The sequence below is a fragment of the Humulus lupulus genome, chromosome 3, assembly GCF_963169125.1.
Source record: "Humulus lupulus chromosome 3, drHumLupu1.1, whole genome shotgun sequence".
Taxonomy (NCBI): Eukaryota; Viridiplantae; Streptophyta; class Magnoliopsida; order Rosales; family Cannabaceae; genus Humulus; species Humulus lupulus.
In genome coordinates this window covers 9,268,750-9,291,216 of record NC_084795.1, presented here as the reverse complement: position 1 = coordinate 9,291,216, position 22,467 = coordinate 9,268,750, and the positions used below count along the sequence as shown (strand labels likewise).

Below are 22,467 nucleotides of genomic sequence, written 5' to 3'. Positions count from 1 at the left end.
AATTTATGATGCAGTAAATTTGGATTGTTGAGCAAAGCTCATGCCAAATCCATGGCAAACATGGAGAATACCCCTAATATGAGAGACTCTCAAAATTCTATTTCAAAATATTAATTCCAAAAGTTCCTATTACACTAAATGAATAAGAGTATTTATAGAACTTCACAAAGATGACAACATAAAGTAAATAAACAAAATGACAAATTAATAAATCCAATACATCATAGAATAAGAACACCTCATAATATTCTAGATTATTCTTACTACACCAATTTAATTTATAAATGAAAATATTTAATTTTAATTTAATTTGCTTTGTAGGATTTAATTGACATTTTTGGCACTTGGAAACAAAGAAAAAAAAAGAAGAAAGAAGAAAAAATGTGGCATTTTTGAAATAAGAAAGCCCAACCAAAAGCCCAGGCCCGTGCCTCCTCCTCATCCTCCTCTTTCCAGTCCACTTTGTGTGCACTTTGGGTCTTGGACCCTTCCATTTTGAGCTTTAAAGCACACATTTTGTGTTGAATTAGAAAAATGGCATAGTGATCATTCACTAAAATAACTAGGTTAATATTAATAATAATAGTTGATTTTTCAAAACCATATTTTATTATTAATGTTTCAAATTTATTGTAACGCCCTGGTTACCCCAGAACAGTTACGGTGAACCGGAAATTTGACCCGCTACCCGAGTCCTTTAGTTAAAAACGTGATCTAAGTGTTAATATCAGGTTAAGGTGAAAAACCAGCAAAAAGGAAAGGGTGCATTTTATTAAGTAAACAAACTGCTCATGAGCCTTTCAAAATGTGTACAAGTAGTTCGTAATACAAAAGAGTCGCTACAGTTCCAAATTTACAATCCCCGCCGGCCTAAGCGGCAAAAATAGGGTAAACCCCTAGTCCCTCTGAGAACTTCTCGATCGTGGCGGTCAAGCGGCCCTGTATGTACATCACATCGCCCAAGCTCTCCGCTCAAGGCTGGCCAAGCTTTTCCTTTCCTTTACCTGCACCACATAGCACCCATGAGCCAAGGCCCAGCAAGAAAACATAATAAAACATGATATAATATCAACAACGATCATAATAACCATTCAGGACTATCAGTCCAACAAATAGGTGACATTAGCCAAAAGTCACATTAATGAGCATCGCTCCCTCTAGCCATGTGATGATAGGGTCACCAGGGCTTAACTGATAGGTGATTTCTTTCATAATCATGTTCAGGACAGGTGCATGGTGATTGGTCACCAACATAACCTTCCTCACGACTCTAGGGTCGAAACTATGGACAACGTCCCTTAGCCACGTGACAAACGGTCACCGGGGTCATATACCTTGGCTATAGTCATCTGGTCGTAGACCAGGCAAGCGCTTATAAGTTCATCGACCTTAGGGCCGGTCCCGCATTAATGCCATAGAGCCATTCAATGCGTGATCATCGACTTTAGAGTCGGTCCCTGACTAGTCAGTGTCTCAAACAGGTAATCAGTATTCATTAGCATTTAATATGCAATCCACGTTCACATATATCAACCAACATGCCTCAATATCAAACCATGCATGTCATATACCGGTACAGGGTGCAACTGTATTCATACACTGCTTTCTTACCTCAAGTTCGAGCGAGAAATACGATAAAGACGACCCCTGAGAACGATCGACCTTTTAGTTCCTTAGCAGTTACCTAATCACAACCAATTATAACCTCCATTAATGAGAATCCACAATAATAGGGTCTTAACCTAAGCACCACCCTCGGGACCCCGAAACATGCCCACACGGTGAGTAGATTCGATCCCGGGCCTTAAGGATTGAAACCCCAAGTCAAAAACCCTTAAAAACACTCAAAACGGGACTTAGAAGGAACAGGGTAGCGCTACAGCGCTCAACCCCTAGCGCCACAGCGCTATACTCAGAACCGCCCAAGCACCAGAAAGCCTCCTGAGTAGCGCTATAGCGCCCTAGGGTGGGCGCTGTAGCGCTACCTCCAGACCCAAACACCCCTGAACCGACCTTCTTCATCTCCTTCGATTCTAACTCGATTTCCAAGCTTCCAAAGCCTATTCTTGATGCCAAATAAACCCAAAAACCATCCTAACACACCCCAAACATCATAAGCATGGGAACCCTAGCCAAAACTCCCAACAAAAACCATGAATTCATCCTAGAAAACTCAGCTGCAAAACAAAACCAAAACAGAGCAAACCAGAGAAACCATGGTTAGAAACTTACCCAAAGCTTGGCTTATGATGGCCTTCAATGGTGGAACACACCCCCAAACTCCCAAGGCTTGCTTCCTAAGCTTGAATCCTCAAAATTGGTTCAAAAACCACAAAGAACAGTGAGGAGAAGAAGGTACGGGAGAACTCTAAAGTGTACTTTGTTTTTCCATCACTTTTCTCAGTCATCAAGGGTTATATCTATCCTAGGGGTGAAATGTCCATTTTACCCCTAGGTCATTTAATACTTTCTAAAGGCTCCTAAGGGCATTTTTGGTACTTTCCTCCTAACTCGTTAATCATAATTAACGCTCTCCAATTCCCGCTATTCTCAATAATCTCAAACACCAATAATTCACACCCCGTTACCCTTTATCTCTCGGTAACGCTCTAATCATCAAAACCACCCCGAGACTCAACCCAAGTCCCGACGCTTAATCCCGTTGTGACTAAACCGCTAATCAATAATCTACGATCGTCTCATGTCGAATAGCTCGAGCAAACCCACATCATAATGTGGTCTCAACACATAACATCGATATGCATACAAGTAACATTATATTATAATATAATTCTCATAAACATGCATAAACACATTTAATGGCGTAATTAAGCAATTATGGCCCTCCCGGCCTACAAATCCAGCCGCTAAACCACATTAGGGAATCCGGGGCATTACATTTATTTTGTAAACCCCATTTGTACGTAGTATAATTTATTTTTAGTCATTTTCTTTTTCTATAAATAGAGACTCTTCTTTCACATTTTTTGGATGCAATTTTGAAAGTAAAGAAACTAATGCAAAATTTATACTCACTTTCTTCTCATGCTTTCTTCTTAGAATTTTGTGAGAATGATGAGCATAATGACATAATCTTCCTAAGAAGGTTAGAGATGATTCTATATGTTAGTGATGCTATTTTGCTACTTTGATTTACTATGTTCTTAATATAATGCATTTGAGTTGTTTATGTTCTTTCAACATAATCTTTATTTTGTCATCTTTATTTACTTGTGCTAATAATATATAGGATTAGTCATACTCTTTCTATGTGATTCTAATTAGTAAAAGTATTATTGATACATAATTTTATGTCTAATCTTCCATTGCATTATTGCCCTTGTGTATTTTGTCATTTTTAGATTTTTCGTAAGATTAATATTGTGCTCCTAAAGGAAAGAACTTTATAACTTAAATAGACTTTTGTTAGAAAAAAATATAGACTTTAATGTTAGATTTTCCAAGTAAATGTTGGAATGTGAACTATTTACTTGTGTAATTTTGTAAATCAAGTAACAAAGTAACTAAACAAGTATATGGATGATTATTGAAACCTTTCTAATTTCCAACTCTCGATTACATCTTATTTTTATTTCACTTGTTTCATTTTATCATTTAATAAAAAAGACAACAAAAAAATTTCAAATTTATTTTCATTTCCATTTCTATTTATTTCATGTTACTAACTTTTTTGTGTTATTTTTCTACTAATTTTTTGGTTTTAGGTTACTTCCCTGTGGATCGACCACCCGAATTTTACTACAACTACCACTTAGTGGTTTTCACAATTTGCACTTTTAGGTTTTAAAAACTCTAAAAGCATAAATGAAGTTAGTTTTAGTGGTTTCTTAAGGAAGATCTTTTTAAGAAGCCAAAAGCTAAAGTGGAAGCCTAACCAAACAACCTTGTTATTCCTTATCTGTCAAGAATGGCTTAAGACTTTAATACTAAGAAGTTTGAGTTGTTTTTGTTAGACTTTTATTTGAGCTTACATTATTTATTTTCATATTTTATAAAATATGAGTTGATAAATAGTTCTTTGTTGATCTAGCCCATTTAATTTTAGTGGTCTCTTGTTTATGGGCTTAGTATCTATAGTAGTTTAGTTGAGGCAGAAGTGTGAGCTTTCTAGTTAACCGAAGCCTTTGATGAGGAGGCCTAGTCCAACTAGTTTAATATAAACTAAGTCGCCTTCCTAACTCTATATATATAAATAGTCTCGTCGCTATTCTTTAAACTGATAATCTGCTTCAGAAATGGAGATCATAGGGAGGAAGACTTAGTTGGTTAGTATTGCATTAACAATTCACGTTTTCTTCACGACTGAATCATATATATTTACTATTATTTAATTGTTTATCGTGTTCTAAGTTGTATGCAAAATTATTGATAAGATATTATATGGATATCTAACAGTTTTTTGTTATCACACGGCAAACCTAGTTCATTAGAAATAGGTATTTTGAAGATCAATGTTGATGCTGGTCTTGGAGAGAATGATGGCACTTGTGGTTTGGGTGCAGTTGTGTGTGTGAATGTAATGGCAGGTCAAGGCTGCTTGTTCTGAATTTGTTGAAAGCTCATTTGAGCATCAAAGATGGGTTGCAACTTGCGAAGAAGAAAATGAATTATTATAGGTTTTGACTGTCTAATGGTTGTGAGCATGTCGAACGAACATAATAAGTTAACTCATGGTCTCTTCTTGTCCAAGATGTAGTCTTGCATTTCCTATCAAAATAATGGTGAACAAATGAATCATTCAAGCCTAAAAATAATAAATCAAAATTACATTAAAAATCGATCACAGTCTCTTTAATTTGGCACTTATCAACAATTGAAAGAAGATATATATATATATTTATATATATATATATGAATATTATGTGTACTAGAAGATTCCTATCAATGAAAAAGGGTGGTCTTTCCGATTAAAAAATATATATGTTTTAGTTTCTCAAATAACAATAATGAAAAATTGTATCAAGAACATGCCATGCCATTCAAAAAAAAAAAACATGCCATGTAACTAGCCTTGTGCCTAATTTTCAATCATATCCGAAGATTCCAAACACATATATAAACAAAGGAGATCAATACAAGAAAATGAAAACCATAAATAAGGAATCCTATATTGATATTATAATTATTTTGTTTTATTTAGGTATATTTGTGGTGAAAATACTCGAATTATTATGTTTGTAATACTTAAGTACTCAAGTTATTTTTTTGTCAGTGAAAGTACCTTCCGTCCATATTTTGTTGCAGCTGTTTATTTTACTGCTAAGTTCGACATGTGATGTCAAATTTGTTTATAATCTGGGTACTTTTGCCACAAATATCTCATAACTTGGATATTTTTGCCATACATATTTATTAAATTAGGTACTTTCACCACAAATATTCATTTAATTTGATACTTTCACCAACATATTACAAACATATTTAATGGTTGAAACTGACGACTGCAACAAAATATATACAGAATATATTTTCACTGGCAAAAGAATAACTTAAATACTTAAGTACTGTAAATATAATAATTTATGTACTTTTACTATCCTTTTATTTATATTTATCAAATTTTGTTTTTAACAATCTAATTGAGTACGGTATATTAAAAAAATAAAACATGTCATAATTAGGTTTGCATAATTTTCAAAGAAATAACAAGTAATTTTTTTATTTGCATTTTTTTTCTTCTTGAAATTAGTAATAAACGGAAATTGTGTTATTATACAAATTAAAATTTCAACATTAGTTTTTACTAATTTTTTTTATAAAATATATTTATACATTATTACATAAGTTCATCTCTTATTTGTCTTATCAATCTCACTATGTTAAAAAAAAAAAAAACGCAGCACACTATTTAATTGTTGAATAGGATGACTATTTTAAACCGATTTTAATACTTAATGAGTCAATTATAAATCACTAACCCACTTAATTAATTTAATCAAAAGCTACAAAAAGTAAAAGTAATTCCATATTAGTCAACCACTAAGCGCTGAAAAGCAAAAAAATGTGATTTTTAAATTTAAAATTATAAAGATAGATAATTTGTATTTATTTATTTACTTTTCTTTTCCAATAAAAGATTTGTCAATACAACATTATTTTTATTTTTAAAAGCAGAAATACAATAATATACAATTCTGTGTTTTAATTGATTATTGGTTAATCTAGTATCTATTGACATAGATTTCAAAATAAAATAGTATGATAACCTGTGGATGTTTTTTTTTGAGTGGATCAACAACTTGTTTGGTTAGTAGAATTCTCTCATTTTTATTTATTACAATTATTTTTTAATGAATTTATTTAATAGCTGCAAAATAAAATTGTATGTAAGATTTTTAATCACTTTAGATATAAATTAATGAACAAAATTAGACTAAAACCTCATATGATTACAAAATCGTATTAAGAGAGGGGTATTTTCGTAATTTAAGAATGAGGAGTTCCCACTTTGACTCTCCGTTAGCACCTTCCGAGATCACTCGTGCACCCAGACAGACAGACTGGAATGAAAGAACCAAACACGACTTAACAGACCAAAATCATTAAAAAAAAAAAAGAAGACGAAGAAGAAGAAAGAAGGGAAGAAAAGGAAAGTTTTGGTTTCAGTTTTGTAATTCGATTTTTCGGAAACGAATCCAGATCTAAAATATTCTGTTTGGGAAAATTAAGACAGGGATTGATTTCTAATTTTGGCAAGAAAATAAGAACAAAGAAAAAAAAAGTGTTTTCGAAAATTCTAAAACCCTAGATAGAGATGTTTCGTCTCGAGCAAGAAAAGATCCGAAAACGGCTTTGATTTTTCCTGGTCATTCTCAATCTAAATCTCAATCTCTTTCTCTTTGCCTCCCTTCTACTTGGAGAAAATTCAGTTCTGACTGAGTCCTCCTAGGGTTTCACATGGCTGACGCTCTATCTGTGGTTCCCGCCTTCGTTCTTCGAAATCTCGCGGATAAGCTCTACGAGAAACGCAAGAATGCCGCTCTTGAGGTTTGATTTTTGTTTACTAGGTTTTTCAGTTGGTTTTTTTGTGGATCTTCTGATTGGATTCTGTACGTGGTATTTATTTTATGTATGTTCTGTTTGTATAGGTTGAGGGGATTGTGAAGAACTTAGCTTCGAGTGGGGATCACGATAAGATTGCAGCGGTTATCAATCTTCTGACTAATGAATTTACTTATTCGCCTCAAGCGAATCACAGGAAGGTATGTGAATGAGAGGTGATTTGGAATTGGGCATGGTTTTGATGAATTCCTGGTGCATTTGGATCTTCTCGTGGTGTGGTTTTGGTCTCACATGGCTTTTAAGCGTGTGCTGTTTGGGTATTAAGTGATTCGTTTTTCCAATTTGTGCAGGGAGGATTGATAGGATTGGCTGCTGCGACAGTTGGGTTGAGTACTGACGCGGCACAACATCTAGAGGTAAGGATTGAATGCAATTTTGTTTTTCATTCCATCTTTTCTTTGTTAATAGTCGGATCTTAATTTTGTTTTCGGATGTTTGCTTATAATGATTTCGAGTTTGGGTAGAAACAAAAATGACTAAGTTTACTATGCCAGTGAGTTTTAGAGGCTATAACAACCAAGCTAGGCTGCAAGGTAATTTATATTATTGTGTATATTCAACATCATCAGTACGATGAAGTATGATTCACATCAAATTCAAGTTTACAGACGATTGATTTTATGTTTCCCAACAGTCAGATACAAGGAAACTTTCTTTTTGCCGTGATTAATTTGAAGGGATATAGTGTCTAGATGTATAAGGAGCTTGTAGGAGTAAGTGCTGTTATTTGGTCAAACTGTTTGCACCTGGTCAGGTTGTTAAGTATGAGATAGACGAAGGAGAATTATTGATTTGTAAAATGAGTGATTAGGGAATTGGAAAATGCCCCCCTTTTTTTTTTTAAATATTTATGATCAAGAAATTGGTACAGATTGTTAGCTTGGATTTCTATACTATTTGTAATGGTAATTGTGCTCTGTAATGTCTCTTCAAAAAAAGAAAATTGTGCTCTGTAGTGGATTGTTTTTCAGTTTTTTGTGATTGCACTATTGCAATCTCAAAATTGATGTAGATATATGGTCTTTACCACGTGGATGTACTGCAAAAAATTCTATCTCAATGTTAGTAGCATTTTATAATCTTTTAGGTGCTGTTTCGTTGAAAATCAGTTGTTAGCATTTTTAGTCGATATAATTAATTATAAATTTCACATCCATTTGACATTTATATTTACTGAAGTTTGGACCTTCTTGGACTGGATTTTCTTTTCTTCTTTCCCGAGTTTAGTGATGAAGAAAACATCGATTGGTCTCTCAAAACATCAAGCGTTTTATAATTGGATATAAAGACTATTAGGTTTTGAACTAAAGAATTTCTTTATGTCCTAAATCGAATAGATCTACACGCTGCTTATTTAAAATTTAGAATTTAAGGTGATCTCTTAGGTTCTCGTGTCTTCTGAAATATACGTGTAGCACTTGTCTGTCTGAAATTATGTATCTTTATGTTAATGCGTTATGCTAAATGTAAAACTATTCAGCCGGTCATGTAATTGATCCAACTACTCAAGGGAATGCAGCTTTATTTGCTTCTGTTCAGTTAGTGGACTCACATTTTACTTGGAATCTAATCATGTACATAAAGCCTCCTCGTGAGGCTGTTGAATCTGATGATCTGGATTTCTGAGCGTTTTATATTTATTAGGTACTATCAATTTATGCAGGATTTTAGCTTCCACCACAACCTTTTTATTTTTTTTCTTTTACTTTTGGTTTATTTGTCAGCAAATTGTGCCTCCCGTGCTTAATTCTTTTTCTGACCAAGACAGCAGAGTTCGATATTATGCTTGTGAAGCTCTATACAATATTGCGAAGGTGAGTGATTAGCTTACATTATTATGATAGGCTTATCATGTTAACTCCCCATGCTGATCCTGTGCGTGATATGTATTCTTGCTTTTTGAACAGGTTGTAAGAGGGGATTTTATCATATTCTTTAATCAGATTTTTGATGCTTTATGTAAGCTTTCAGCCGACTCAGATGCTAACGTACAAAGTGCCGCTCATCTTCTAGATCGGCTTGTGAAGGTGGGATAATTATCTGAATCCTTCTCACCTATTGCATTTTCAATTTCAAATTTTAGCTTGTTTCCTCTAGTTGTCTTCCTGCTTGGTATTTCTTTCTTATGCCAATCCTTTCTTATTGTGGCGCAGGATATTGTTACTGAAAGTGATCAATTCAGGTGTGTTATCTTTTTTGTCATACTTTTCCAAATTTCACATCAAGAGTTGAAGATCATTTCTTTAAACAATTTTTGTAATTAAGTTTCCTTTTGTGGTGTCATACTTTTCCAAATTTCACATCAAGAGTTGAAGATCATTTCTTTAAACAATTTTTGTAATTAAGTTTCCTTTTGTGGTGTTATTCTTCTTCAGTATTGAAGAATTTATACCATTGCTGAGGGAGCGCATGAATGTCCTAAATCCCTATGTTCGTCAGTTTTTGGTAGGATGGATAACTGTATTAGACAGTGTCCCCGACATTGATATGCTGGGATTTCTACCTGATTTTCTAGACGGTAATACATCTCAGTAATAATTATCTTTTAATTATTTTTCTTCTATGTGCATTTGGGTGCTCAGTTTTCCGTTGTTTTCAGGTTTGTTTAATATGTTAAGTGATTCTAGCCATGAAATACGCCAACAAGCTGATTCGGCTCTCACAGAATTTCTTCAAGAGATCAAGAGCTCCCCAGTAAGAACTAATTCTATATCGAGTTACTTGGCTATGTTGCGTGTGCTGTCGCCCTTTCATTTTTCCCAAAACATGTTGCTGGCAATATGCTTCCTCCCATCTGCAAGTGGCTCTCTATACGTGCATACTACGTATCATTTTTAATCAAAAAAGGATTAATGCCTTCAAGAAAATTATCTGCTAAAATTTAAATATATGGCTGTGATGGCTTTGTTAACTCCCTTCACTTTTCTAAAACTTTATGCCTTGCATTTCCTCTCTCACCCTTTGCTTGCTCTTTCTATTTATGTCTGCTTTTGCTTAGTGATCAGGTTTCTTTCTTTCTTAATATTGATCAAATTCATGTCTGCTTTTGCATGGTGACCAGGTTTCTTACTTTCTTAATATTTAAGCAAATCCATCTTATGCCAGCAAGATAAATAATCTAACTAAGAGTAGCTTTCCAGTGTGCATGTTGTCAAGTACTTTTTACTGGAAACAAATTATCTTTTTCATTTGTGATTTCTGACTCGAGCAGTGCTACTCTTGAAGTCTGTAGATTATGGTCGCATGGCTGAGATTCTGGTGCAGAGGGCTGCTTCTCCAGATGAATTTACTCGGTTAACAGCTGTCACATGGGTAGGTTGCTTTATGTTATTTCTCATATAATTTATTAATCAGTGCTTCATCAAATAAAATCTTTGTTTTTAAGATCATCAAATTTATATGCTGCTTGACTGTGCAGATAAATGAATTTGTAAAACTTGGTGGGGAACAGCTTGTCCCTTACTATGCTGATATTCTGGGTGCGATATTGCCTTGCATATCTGATAAAGAAGAGAAAATTAGAGTGGTAAGTTTGTTAATGGTTTTTCCTTATTTTATTGGGTCAGTGAGTTATTCTCCCTCTTACACTGTTTTTTAGAAAAAATTTCATTGATTTTATTTACCTTTTTTTTTAAAGAAAACTCAACAAATTATTTATTTGTAAAGGTTGCTCGTGAAACCAATGAAGAACTTCGTGCAATCAAAGCTCATCCATCTGACGATTTTAATGTGGGATCCATACTCTCTATTGCAAAGAGGTATAATTTTTTTAATGGGAAACAACACTTTTGTTTGTTACTAGAAAGCTGCACTTTTATGGGAATAGAGTACTTGTGCTCCATTAAGATCTTTGGGAAATGTTAACGATACATTTATTTACTTTCAAGTTGCCAAGCTTCCTTTTTAAAGCTAGTTAAAGTGAGTGGTAACTTATCTCAAAACAATTGCTGCGCTACCATAGGTGGTAATTCATGGATATTTTGACTGTTCAGGCAATTATCTAGTGAATGGGAGGCTACTAAAATTGAAGCATTGCACTGGATATCGACACTTTTAAACAGATATCGTGCTGAGGTTAGCAGGAACTTGCATGCTCTATGACTTCTTTCTTACTTTCTTAGCCTATATAAAACAGAAGTGTCAGTACCTGTCCCAAAATTGTGATATATCTCTTTCTTGCCTGTATTGTGTACATGTTGTGTACCCTGCATTTTTTTACTCGGTAGATTTTTCTAGTGGACCTTTCTTAAATTTTGCTTATGGTCTATTCAACATATCAGAGGGTCTGATTGGACTTAAGTAATATCAGCTTTTAAGATTTATGCTATCATGCTTGTCTTTCTCTGAACTTCCTTTTTGCGAAAAATCTTCTAATGCATTTGATCCATTATTATTGAATGATTGTAGTTCTTCTTACCAGAAAATCAGGGGAATTTCTCTTGCAGACGAACTGTCTGGGTTCTAGTTTGGTTAATTTACCTTGAGACATTTTATTGACAGATGAATGCTTAGTTTTATAATAGAATGAAAATAGAAAGGAGTTTGTGCTTTTATAACAATTCTGTGGGTACCATTGTGAAATGATTCAAATGAAATAGGAAAATTTTTGATTCCATGATGCATAGTAATAATAGTTTACAGTTCCTTGTGTGCATTTATTTTCTGATTGTTTGGTCCTTATAGTGGCTCAACAAGTTAAAGTGGAAATTTTCATACTGAACAGGTCTTGACTTCTTTGAGAGACATATTTGATACGCTTTTGAATCCACTTTCAGATCCTTCTGATGAGGTAACCTTATCTTATACATTTATACTTTTTCATGGGTAATTTCTTGCCATCTCCATCTTGCTTAATGAGTACCATTTACACTTAGGTTTCATCACTCATTAATGTGTACAACATGGTTTCATCACTCCTTAGTGTGAATATATTTGAGGCAGTATTTGGTGTCTTCACTGATATTTGTTTACATTAAGTGGTAAGGTGGTGAGTCCATCATCAATATAATTTTAAACCTGAAATTTTGCTTTTAATTATTGGATTATGAACTTATAAAAATAAAGGTATGATTTTTAAATTTTCATGTATATTTTTCTGAGGAGATACAGTGGTTTTATTGTATATTAATCTCTGTGATGCTCTTTCTTTTTGGCTTTTGACATTGAGTTTCCTTAATCTGTTCTAGCTCTGGAAGTTTAGAAGGGGATATAGTTTTTTTTCTTGTCTAAATATGTTATGACTTTTTTTTCAGGTCGTACTTCTGGTTCTTGAGGTTCATGCATGCATAGCTAAAGATCCCCAACACTTCCGTCAGCTTGTTGTTTTCCTAGTACATCATTTTAGGAATGACAATTCTCTTTTGGAGAAGTGAGCTTTTTTCTTTCTCTGCTCTCTCTTACTCACAGTTTGGTTGTCATGTTTTTTTTAACCACTAGTGGTTGATATGTGTTGTTTCTTATAATCTCAGGCGTGGTGCTTTGATAATCCGTCGACTTTGTGTACTTTTAGATGCTGAAAGGGTTTACCGGGAGTTCTCTACAATATTAGAAGGAGAATCTGATCTGAACTTTGCATCTGTTATGGTTCAGGTTGTCATTTTTCTGAGAGCTTAAACCAGTAAATGCATGAGTAACCATATGATTGATGATGAGGTTGGGTTGGAATTTTTGTATTTTCTGAAACTGAAATGAAGCAAGCCCATATCTACTTATAACAAAAGATTATGATGTAACCGAAAAATGTGGAATTTTAGCTCCATGTTATATGTTCTGATCATTATCTTTTTATTTATCATCATCTTTGATTATTTTTATTAATTTCATGGTTTCGTATGTTTCAGGCTTTGAATTTGATTTTACTTACATCCTCTGAACTATATGAACTTCGAGATCTTTTGAAAAAATCACTGGTTAACCCTGCCGGGAAGGATTTATTTGTTTCATTGTATGCTTCATGGTGCCACTCGCCCATGGCGATCATAAGTCTGTGCTTGTTAGCTCAGGCAAGTTTTCATAATTTCCTGGCCACTCCATAGCCTTTTTATTCATCTTTTACAGCATTGTCTTATCATTTCTTATTTAACGTTACAGACATATCAACATGCAAGTGCTGTAATCCAGTCTCTGGTGGAGGAGGATATTAATGTAAAGTTTTTGGTCCAGTTGGATAAATTGATTCGCTTGCTGGAGACTCCAATTTTTGCATATCTTAGATTACAGGTCACTGTCGTAACCTCTTAAACTGCCTTTGTATTTGTATTAGAATATGGTGTGGGGCATACGATGGGGGGGTTTGGCTCTCATTTGATTTGGGAGATACAGATTTCATGTCTTTGTGGCATTTTTTTGTTTATGTTTTATTCATTAGTTTTTTAGAGATGCTTTTTTCATTTTCTTTCATGACATTCGTCATTTATGATTTATTTATTCTTTTCGAGAGATGCTTTTTCACATGCTATTATGATATCATTATTTTTCTATAAACTTACTAGCATCCTGTGTTCCTTGCAGCTTCTTGAACCTGGCAGATACATATGGTTGTTAAAAGCCTTGTATGGTCTTTTGATGTTGCTTCCTCAGGTAGATCTTTAGAACTTTTACTCTTTCATTCAAGCACTTCAATTCACTGCTTGTTTGATATTTTTGTTTTTTTGGGTTTGGGAGAGGGAAAAGGGAATGCATAACTTCTCTCATTATTGTGACGTGGACCAAAACATATTTTTTTTTGCTTCCTGATTGACAAGTCAAAATTAAAATTCATTTGCGTTTGATTATGACTTGCAAATGAGCTCTGAAAGAAGTCTTTTCAAGAAATGAGACCAAGCAAGGGAGTAAAACCAATAAAAGAATTGACCAGCAATTTTGAATAAGATAATTAAAGCCAAAAAAGTTCACTAAGAGAAGGTAATGATTTTAAAAGCCTGGGCTCAATACAAGCATGTGCAACCGCAGGTTAGCAGTAGTAGCGAATTGTTGACCTTACACGGGCACACAGAATCCAGTTAAGCCAAAGGAGATTTTAATTAGATAGTTGTCAAAATCTTGTAAACTATTTAAAGCCACAGAATTCTTCAATTATTTTCTGGTCGTGATTATAAGAATAGAAATGCAAATTTGTGTGCCTGTGAAAAATAAGAATCGAAGAGAGGATTTCTGTTTTGAAGCTTGAAATTAGTAGCCTGACATTTGATGGGCACAATTGTTATTTTTGTTGCTTTATGACCCTAGTAATTACTAATAGTTAATTATAATACCATTGTTCGAGTATTAGTCACTATTTTGGCCTACAGACTTCAAGGAGCTTTTTTTATTATTACTCAATATTTAAGAGGGATTACTGTTTTGGGTTATTTTTGCTGCTCCCTGCTTTGCGTCTAATTTTTTATTTGTACTGTTATTCTTGTTTGCAGCAAAGTGCAGCCTTCAAGATACTACGAACACGTCTAAAAACTGTGCCCTCCTACTCTTTTAGCAGTGATCAACTCAAGCGAACTCCTTCTGGGAACCCCTATCAGATTTTTCAGCACATTTCAGGTGGATCACATATAACTGATGATGGAGATGCAAACGAGGATGATAGGAATTTGCATAATGGAATCAAATTTAATTTAAGACTACAACAGTTTGAGCAAATGCAGCATCAACATCGTCTGCATGCTAAAGAGCAGGCACAAATTCGAAGCACTTTTGCACCTTCAGCATCATCAAAGGTTTGTGAATACTTAATAGATGTATAGAAGTTAAAACTAGTAATATTATAGTTAGTAACAATATTCTTACTGATGTGTGAATATTCAAGGACCAATGATAATGTTTATAGGCGCCTTTTAAGTTGCTTCAAGATCCATTAGGTAGTTGCCTCAAATGATAATGTTGTGTTATTCAGTCTGTACATTTAGCTGACTGAGGCTTGGAAACTGGATAGGCACTTAGGCAGCCTACACTCGACTAGGAAAGTAGAAATTAACCTTGAAATATAGATGATTCCTCTAATTATTCTTGTAAAAAAAAATAATTTTCTTTAATTAGAGTCCAGGATCAAAAAAATATACATCATAATAATCAATTCCGGATAACAAAAATGTGTACTTGTAGATTTTAAGATCTTCATATGCATGCAGGAGGTGAGAAGACCTGAAGAACCCGCAAGCAATCCTCCATCCGAAATTAATCGGCCTCCTTCAAGAACGTCAAGGAGAGGTCCGGGACAGTTGCAACTATGACAATAATACACTGCTTCTGGAGTTCTTGTTGAAATTATAATTATGGATGATCTCAGCATATGGAAGCCATGAATTGGGATCTCTAGTATAATCTGTAAAATTGTATATCATAGTAGTTTGTTCTATGGAACTTGTGGAGGTTGGGATGTTGAAAATTGGGTTGTTTTTGGAAATTGAGATGGAAGTTCAGTTTATGGCTGAGCTTATATTCTTTTGACTTTGTAAACGAGATACAAAACCCCATGTGGTTCTGTTATTTTTTATTGAAAAACCATGTGGGTTAGAGGGATATATATATAATATTTAATTTAGAAGATGCAATTTGTTCTTTCTATGTCTTATCTGGTATAGCCGTTGTTATAAATTATAACAATAAACAAATCAGTTAATTTATGTTTACATTATCTTGGGAAAGAAGAAACCAAAATAGCTTGTTTGTTTGTAATTTAAAAGGAGTTATATATTAGGAGTTTACTAATATGATCATGCATAAGCAAACTGACTTATATTAGGCCGTTCTAACTTCTAATCAGAGCTTCAATTTCGGGGATTTCATCTAAGTTTGACCTCTATTATTGGTGCTGAAAATGATTAGATATATATTGGCTAGGTAGAAAGTTGCAAAGTTTAAACAATTTTTTATTTTGGGAGAGAGAGAGAGATTGGATGTGGAGATGTGATATCCCAAAGTTGAAGTTGGATTGGTTTTTCACATTTTGGATGGTTATGCAATAGCAGCCCGACAAACAATTTTTTTTTTAAAAGTGTCGAAATAAAAGTAGGTGATATTTTAGAGGAGAAGTAATAGTTGTGGTCCTACAATATTAGCTCACAATAATGACAACGGTGAACAAAGAGAAAAATGTAAAAATACTTTATTTTTTAATTTATTTACACGGTACGATTCCAAGTAATAGAAATGCTAGTGGTAGTATTGTTGCATTGAACAAGTACTAAATTACTTACCAAAATTTATTAAATATACATTAATCTACATTCCCTTACTTTTACTTGGTATAATCTCAACATTTTGATGGCTGCAACGCAACACCTACATCTGAACTCTAGTTTCCAATTACTATTTTACAGATCAACATTCAATATGAATGAAAAACATCTAGTAAAGTTTACAAAGCATAGATTTTCTCAAGGTCAGAGTTATAGTCCTCAGGATCTGATACATTTGCAGAGTAGACCGACCATGAGAAGGACTTGCTTCCACTCGCCCTTTTGATGCGCCTCTGAGAGTCACGGTGGAAGCCAAAATGTTGCCGGAGAACAAAGTAACACATGAATGCAAGAGTACCAATGAGAATTGGTGTTCCCACAACGGTTATGACAATCGCCATCCATGAATCTCCTTTCCCGACCACCTTGTAAGCTATGGAGAGAAAAGCCCCACAAGTGCAAGCACAGGCTGCCCACATCAGTTTGTTAACCACTGATACAACCTGCTTCTGAGCCCTCGTATCCCAAGCCACCAAAGTAATCTGAACCACAACAACTGATAAAGAAATGAAGAGAGATATGGCATTCAAAAGGTAGAATACATGGAAACCAACATGTTCAGCAATGTTGGCCTTTCCTACATCCTTTCCTTTCATTAGATATTGACCAGGCAAGTTAAATATTGCCAAGAAGGCTATCGACGCAAAAAGAACAGCAACAACAGTCACGGAATTGGTAGTGTTTTGAACAGCTTCTCTGTGCAGCTTTTTCAGTTCTTTTGCAATACCAGAAACCCGTCGTCGTGTTGTTTCATTTTGTATGAGTTGTGATTGAACCTCATGCTTAATGTCACTTACAGTTCTCTTGAGTTCCATAGCTTCGTCCATTTGGCCAACAAATCTGGCATGCTTGGCACCAGCTTCTGCTAGAGCTTCCTTAATTTCCAGCGCAGATTCTCCATATGGTAAGTTATCAGCCAAATCCATAGCAGTCTCTTGATGATTATTTATGGCGTTGACATCAACAGATGGATAGCTAAGCAAAACGCTGACTATCTGAACCTGAGGACAAGCAAGAAAATATCAGTGAAAAGCAGATAATATACTTAAATTCAGGAGATCAACACAAGGAATCCAAAAAAAATTCAGTTTTATTCTAATGACCTCTCCCAATAAAAGGTTTTATAAGTAAATAATCAAAAAGTGATTGCAAGTGTATTCATTCTGAAGCACAGTGTTAAGACATTCAAAAACAACAAGGAAAACTTGCCATCCATCTTAACCAAAGACCAATTAAGTAGTGAGAAAAAAGAAGAAGAATAGGCACGACAGTCACAGAATTTTTTATCATGTGATGATCTCGTACAAAATGTCTTTTTTCCAATGTTATAAACAGTTCCTAATTTCCAGTTTATAAGTTAGATATTTTTAATGCATATCATACTAATACAATCAAAAGAAAGCTCTGGAAGCACAAGGAAAATTAGATAGACTAGTTAAGCGAGGATTTTGAGCTCACATATGCATGTTTGAATTTCATCTTATATATAATTTAAATGGAAATATACCTGTGAACGACATTTCCTTGTAGCTAAATGCAAAGCAGTGTTACCCTTCTTGTCACGCTCGTTAAGTATAGAGTGGTCAGCGAGCAGTATCTCCTCCACTACCAAAGGACAGTCACCTTTCACTGCCATATGAAGAGCAGTTTGACCCTTCTTATCTTTGATACGTACTATTTCTGGATCACGGTCTATAAGGGCCTTTACAATACGGAGTTGGCCATACCTAGCAGTGTTATGTAATGCGGTTTTTCCATTTTTTCTCACTATCATCATTGAGGTAACATCAGCATCCAGGATTGCATTGACTACCTCCAAATGGTCCTGAGAGGCAGCTGAATAAAGGGGGCTGGTGTTACTGGCGTTACAACATTTACAAAGCTCTGGCCAAAGTCCCACAAGCTTCTTCACGATACCTAGAGAAATATAATAATAATCAATTACAATATGCCACTAGAGAAAGCCTTTTTTGCAGGCCATAAAGTTTTAAACTTCTATAAGGTAACTTAAGAATTAGACTGTTATAAATAATCACTGCCCTTTTATACCAGAATTTCATCAGTGCCCATGATTTCCTCAAGAAATATCACCTATGACTTGGGGTGATTCGAATAAACCATTATGGATTGTAGATGAAAAACATTCAAATTACTGGGGAAACCTTTATGAGATGAGATAGATTACTGGCATTCTTATGCAAAGTAATCATTTGTTTTCACTAATCTTAATTTAAGAATATGTGCTATTTTTATAGTTCTAAATGGTTATTCAATAATAAGAGAATCAATTAATCGACAAACTACTACTAGATGATGATCTCTTCCAACAGAGTTTTCAAACTACACAAGAAAATGAGTTTTGTTTATGACAGGTAAGTTATCTCGAATAATAAATATGAGAAAACCAAGTTCTCAAGAATGACCAAAACCCATTTTAGAAATAAGAAAACTCGAGCAAAAAATCAAAGACTCAATATTGACGAAAACCCATGTCAGAAATCAGAAAACTCGGGCAGAAGTCGAATTTTAGAAAATAATGATAAAAAAGAAGAGCAGGTTTAGAGATAAAGAGGCATACCCAAGTGGCCACGCTTAGCAGCGATATGGAAGGCGTTCATATCGGACTTGGACCTGATCTTCACCGTCTGAACATCACAGTGCTTAAGCAAGAACTCAAACAAGTCCTCGATGTTCTTATCTGCAGCGACGTATAGGGCAGTCTCCCCGGCGTCGTTCTGGAGGGCCATCAGATCAGACATGGACGAGTGATCGGACGGTTCCTCATGAGTCAGCTTATCCAGTAACTGTTTAAAGTTTTCGATGTCACCCGATTGGACGGCGGAGAAGAACAGTTGGTGGTTGATGAAGCGCATAGACTTAGACTCCATCATCTCTGGAATTGTTCCCAAAAAAAGAAAAAGAATAAAAACAAAACTCCAAATTCAATCAATATCTGTAATTTCTCTGTGTTTTCTCCTTCATCAATGCTAATGAACAAAACCCTTTTCTCCAATTATAATCTTCTTCTTCCCAAAATCCAAGATGGGAAGGAATCGAAAACGCGTAAGCGTAAGCTAAGGGAAAGAAGGTGTGAGAATCTTTATCGAAGACCGACTGTAATAACAAGTACTACTGGTTATGAAAAAAATAGTGATCTTTTCTGTTGGCAACAGCCAAATGGTCGATTAATATTAATTTTTTCTTTTGAAAGAAAAAAAAAAAAAACTTAAACCAAAAGAAAAGAAAAAGAGAAAAATTGAAGTTTTTGGCTTGTTGTTTCATGGAGGATGAGAGAGAAAGTGGGGTCCTCGTGAATGGAGACCATGTGAAGATGATGAAGGAGTTGACCCTTTTCTCCAATCTCTTTTTTCTTCTTAATTTAACTCTAAAAGCCAAAGCTTTAAGTCAGATTAGATGAATTAATGAATTATCTTCAGTTTTTTTCACACCCAATTCCTATTCCTTTCTTTTTCTTCTGTTCTTTCCTTGGTTGAAAATTTCAGTTGGATGAACAGTGCGGCTGCTCTACAAAACCTCAAAAATGGATAATTTATATTTAGTTAAATAAAACGTTTCTCATTCGTTATTCTTAATAAATTCTAAACCTAATTTTTGTAATTATCACAACTAAACATACATAATTATTACTATAAATAATTATCATATTGTATTTCTTCTTTCCCGCCCTTATTTCTCTTTCCTCCTTTTTTTTTTTTCTTCGACTCTTATGACATCCATAACCAAATTTAGATCTAGAAACTTTAACAATATTGGCAAATTCTTTGTGCACTCCATTAAAAGGGTATACTGGTACACTCTCTTGTAATTTTAGTTTGTTAAGTAATTTGGACAATTTTTTTTTTTTTTTTTCTGTGATTATGTATATTGGAGTTATTTAGATTACTACGCAACAAATTATTTTCAACAATAATTAGGTTGAAAATAAAAGTACAATTAACTAGGTGCTCATAATTTTTTTTTAGCATTGTGAAGAGATTGTATATGATGAATTAAAAAAAGTATATTAAAATTAGCTGGAAAACTTAGATTTGGTGTTGTTAAGAATATGGTTGTATGATTAACATTAAAATAAATAATCTAAAATATTATATTATTTGACCAAATAAGTTTCTTTTTACAGTCATTTTGCATATTTTTTTTTTTAAAGAATGATAAACATTCTTGACAATCCCGTAAAAAAATATTGACGCATTGTGTGGAATTTAAAATATTATTTTGTAAAAAGAAAATATCATTTTGTTATAAGTTTATATTTTTTTTTGGATTATCTGCTTTGTCTTATTATTTGTTTTGACAAATTATTTTTTGGACCCTATATTTTGTAAAATAGTTAAAATTGAACTCTAAACCCGATTTTAGTCAATGTTTTCTCAACTAAAATCACAAATAATTTACCAAACTAACAATTCAGAACAAAAATAAAATTATTCTGCTTAAAAACTGTATTATTATATTCAATTTTTTTTTCATCAAAATTGAGTTTAGGATTCTATTTTAACTATTTTACAAAATATAGGGTCCAAAAAATAATTTGTCAAAACACAGAGTCCAAACAAGTAATGAGACAAAACACAGGATCCAATTATATACTCTTTTGTTATCTACTTTTATAAATTCAATTACTCATTGATAATACCTTAATTGTTACTTATTATATATAAAAATTAATTTTTAACAAGATCAATGATATGTGTACACATAAAGATAAGTTATTTTAAGGGCGTTTTTTCCCATTACCTGTTTGGACCCTGTGTTTTGATAAATTACTTTTTGGACTCTATATTTTGTAAAATTGTTAAAATAGAACCCTAAACTCAATTTTGATGAAGAAAAAATTGAATATAACAATACAGTTTTTAAGCAGAATGATTTTATTTTTGTTCTGAATTGTTAGTTTGGTAAATTATTTGTGATTTTAGTTAAGAAAATATTGACCAAAATCGGGTTTAGGGTTCTATTTTAACTATTTTACAAAACACAGGGTCCAAAAAATAATTTATCAAAACACAAAGTTCAAACAGATAATGAAAAAAAACACAAATTCCAAACAGATAATAAGAAAAAACACAAAGTCCAAATATATATAAACCCTTGTTTTAACTTAAACCCTTCTCAAATAAATGTGAATGGAGGATATTTATCACATAAATATGTAATATTTTTGTATGAATTATGTTCACAAAGTCTTAGTTGGAGGGTAATTGTATTATTATTATTATTATTATTATTTTCTTTCTTATTTTTGGAAGATTTTATTTTAGTGGACTACAAAAGAGACCTCATTATTCCACTTCCCACCTCACTTAATGCCAAATGAGAATTTTTTTTCTCTTCCCATCCCACTCAGCTCTCTCCACTCCACACTCTAATCCTCTCTATTCATTTTCGAAAGCAATCTGAGATTACAGAAAACGACATGACATGTAAATAATATGAGAATAGTCTAAATTTTCAAAAATTCATTAAAAGTTGTCAAAATACTATTTCTCTCTAATAGTTAAACAAGATCTTATGAAACTAATGAATAGTATTACAAAATTTTAATTGAAATAACAAAGTAGTACTAGTATAATATGACACCTAAATAGAATAATGATATGTGCACCAAAATTATGCATCAAAACATTATATCAACTGACGTAATAATTTCACTTAATTAATTAAATTTATTTCTGATGGAACTTACTTTTTTAAAAAATAGTATCATATCAGTTATTATAATGTTTTAGTACACATATCATTATTCTATCTACATATACCAAAATACCCCCATTCTAACCATTTTTGGTCAACAATCCATTATGTAACCAATTTTTTTAGTGGGATGATTTGATTGAATGGGTTTTGAATACCACATATGTAATTATGTAATTGTAGACCAATTCTAACGCATTCCTATTTTATATTTAGTATATTCAAGCACTCTTCACTTATATAGTTTAAAAACAAAACGTAAACACTCCATGTAACCTTGAGTTGACAACTTCTTATCGAATAATTTAACAATTAGACGTTTTACTTGTTCACTTGTCCTAGTCCAATCTAAATATGAGTTCTACTCTAATTTTGGAATTTAAGGACCTTAAGTATTGTAAATGAATTTTAAGGTACAAACAAACACCAAACTAATTAG

General features: G+C 33.3%; 2 protein-coding genes across 2 annotated transcripts; one reads left to right on the top strand and one right to left on the bottom strand.

Annotated features, from left to right (window-relative positions):
- Positions 1-6,516: 6,516 nt before the first annotated feature.
- LOC133822018 (protein VAC14 homolog) lies at positions 6,517-15,621 on the top strand. The gene is made up of 20 exons (XM_062254213.1): positions 6,517-7,008; positions 7,110-7,223; positions 7,374-7,439; positions 8,808-8,897; positions 8,991-9,110; positions 9,237-9,265; positions 9,459-9,601; positions 9,683-9,777; positions 10,309-10,395; positions 10,502-10,609; positions 10,750-10,841; positions 11,076-11,157; positions 11,807-11,872; positions 12,336-12,451; positions 12,552-12,672; positions 12,924-13,085; positions 13,174-13,302; positions 13,594-13,662; positions 14,493-14,792; positions 15,204-15,621. The coding sequence occupies exons 1-20, from the start codon at positions 6,919-6,921 to the stop codon at positions 15,303-15,305; spliced, it is 2,181 nt and encodes a 726-aa protein (XP_062110197.1). The 5' UTR covers positions 6,517-6,918; the 3' UTR covers positions 15,306-15,621.
- Positions 15,622-16,216: 595 nt separating this feature from the next.
- LOC133822017 (ankyrin repeat-containing protein At2g01680) lies at positions 16,217-19,756 on the bottom strand. The gene is made up of 3 exons (XM_062254212.1): positions 18,892-19,756; positions 17,821-18,230; positions 16,217-17,314 (listed from the first exon to the last, which is right to left on the bottom strand). Exons 1-3 carry the CDS (start codon positions 19,202-19,204, stop codon positions 16,433-16,435), a joined length of 1,605 nt encoding a protein of 534 aa, XP_062110196.1. The 5' UTR covers positions 19,205-19,756; the 3' UTR covers positions 16,217-16,432.
- Between the last annotated feature and the right edge of the window lie 2,711 nt (positions 19,757-22,467).

Excerpts from the sequence above, each read along its gene's own strand:
- LOC133822018 (XM_062254213.1), top strand. The coding sequence starts at position 6,919 with ATGGCTGACGCTCTATCTGTGGTTCCCGCCTTCGTTCTTCGAAATCTC. Across the intron at positions 11,873-12,335 it reads TTTCAGATCCTTCTGATGAG|GTCGTACTTCTGGTTCTTGA; the intron begins GTAACCTTATCT and ends CTTTTTTTTCAG. Across the intron at positions 13,086-13,173 it reads GTCTGTGCTTGTTAGCTCAG|ACATATCAACATGCAAGTGC; the intron begins GCAAGTTTTCAT and ends TTAACGTTACAG.
- LOC133822017 (XM_062254212.1), bottom strand. The coding sequence starts at position 19,204 with ATGATGGAGTCTAAGTCTATGCGCTTCATCAACCACCAACTGTTCTTC. Across the intron at positions 18,231-18,891 it reads TGCTAAGCGTGGCCACTTGG|GTATCGTGAAGAAGCTTGTG; the intron begins GTATGCCTCTTT and ends ATATTTCTCTAG. Across the intron at positions 17,315-17,820 it reads CAAGGAAATGTCGTTCACAG|GTTCAGATAGTCAGCGTTTT; the intron begins GTATATTTCCAT and ends GCTTGTCCTCAG.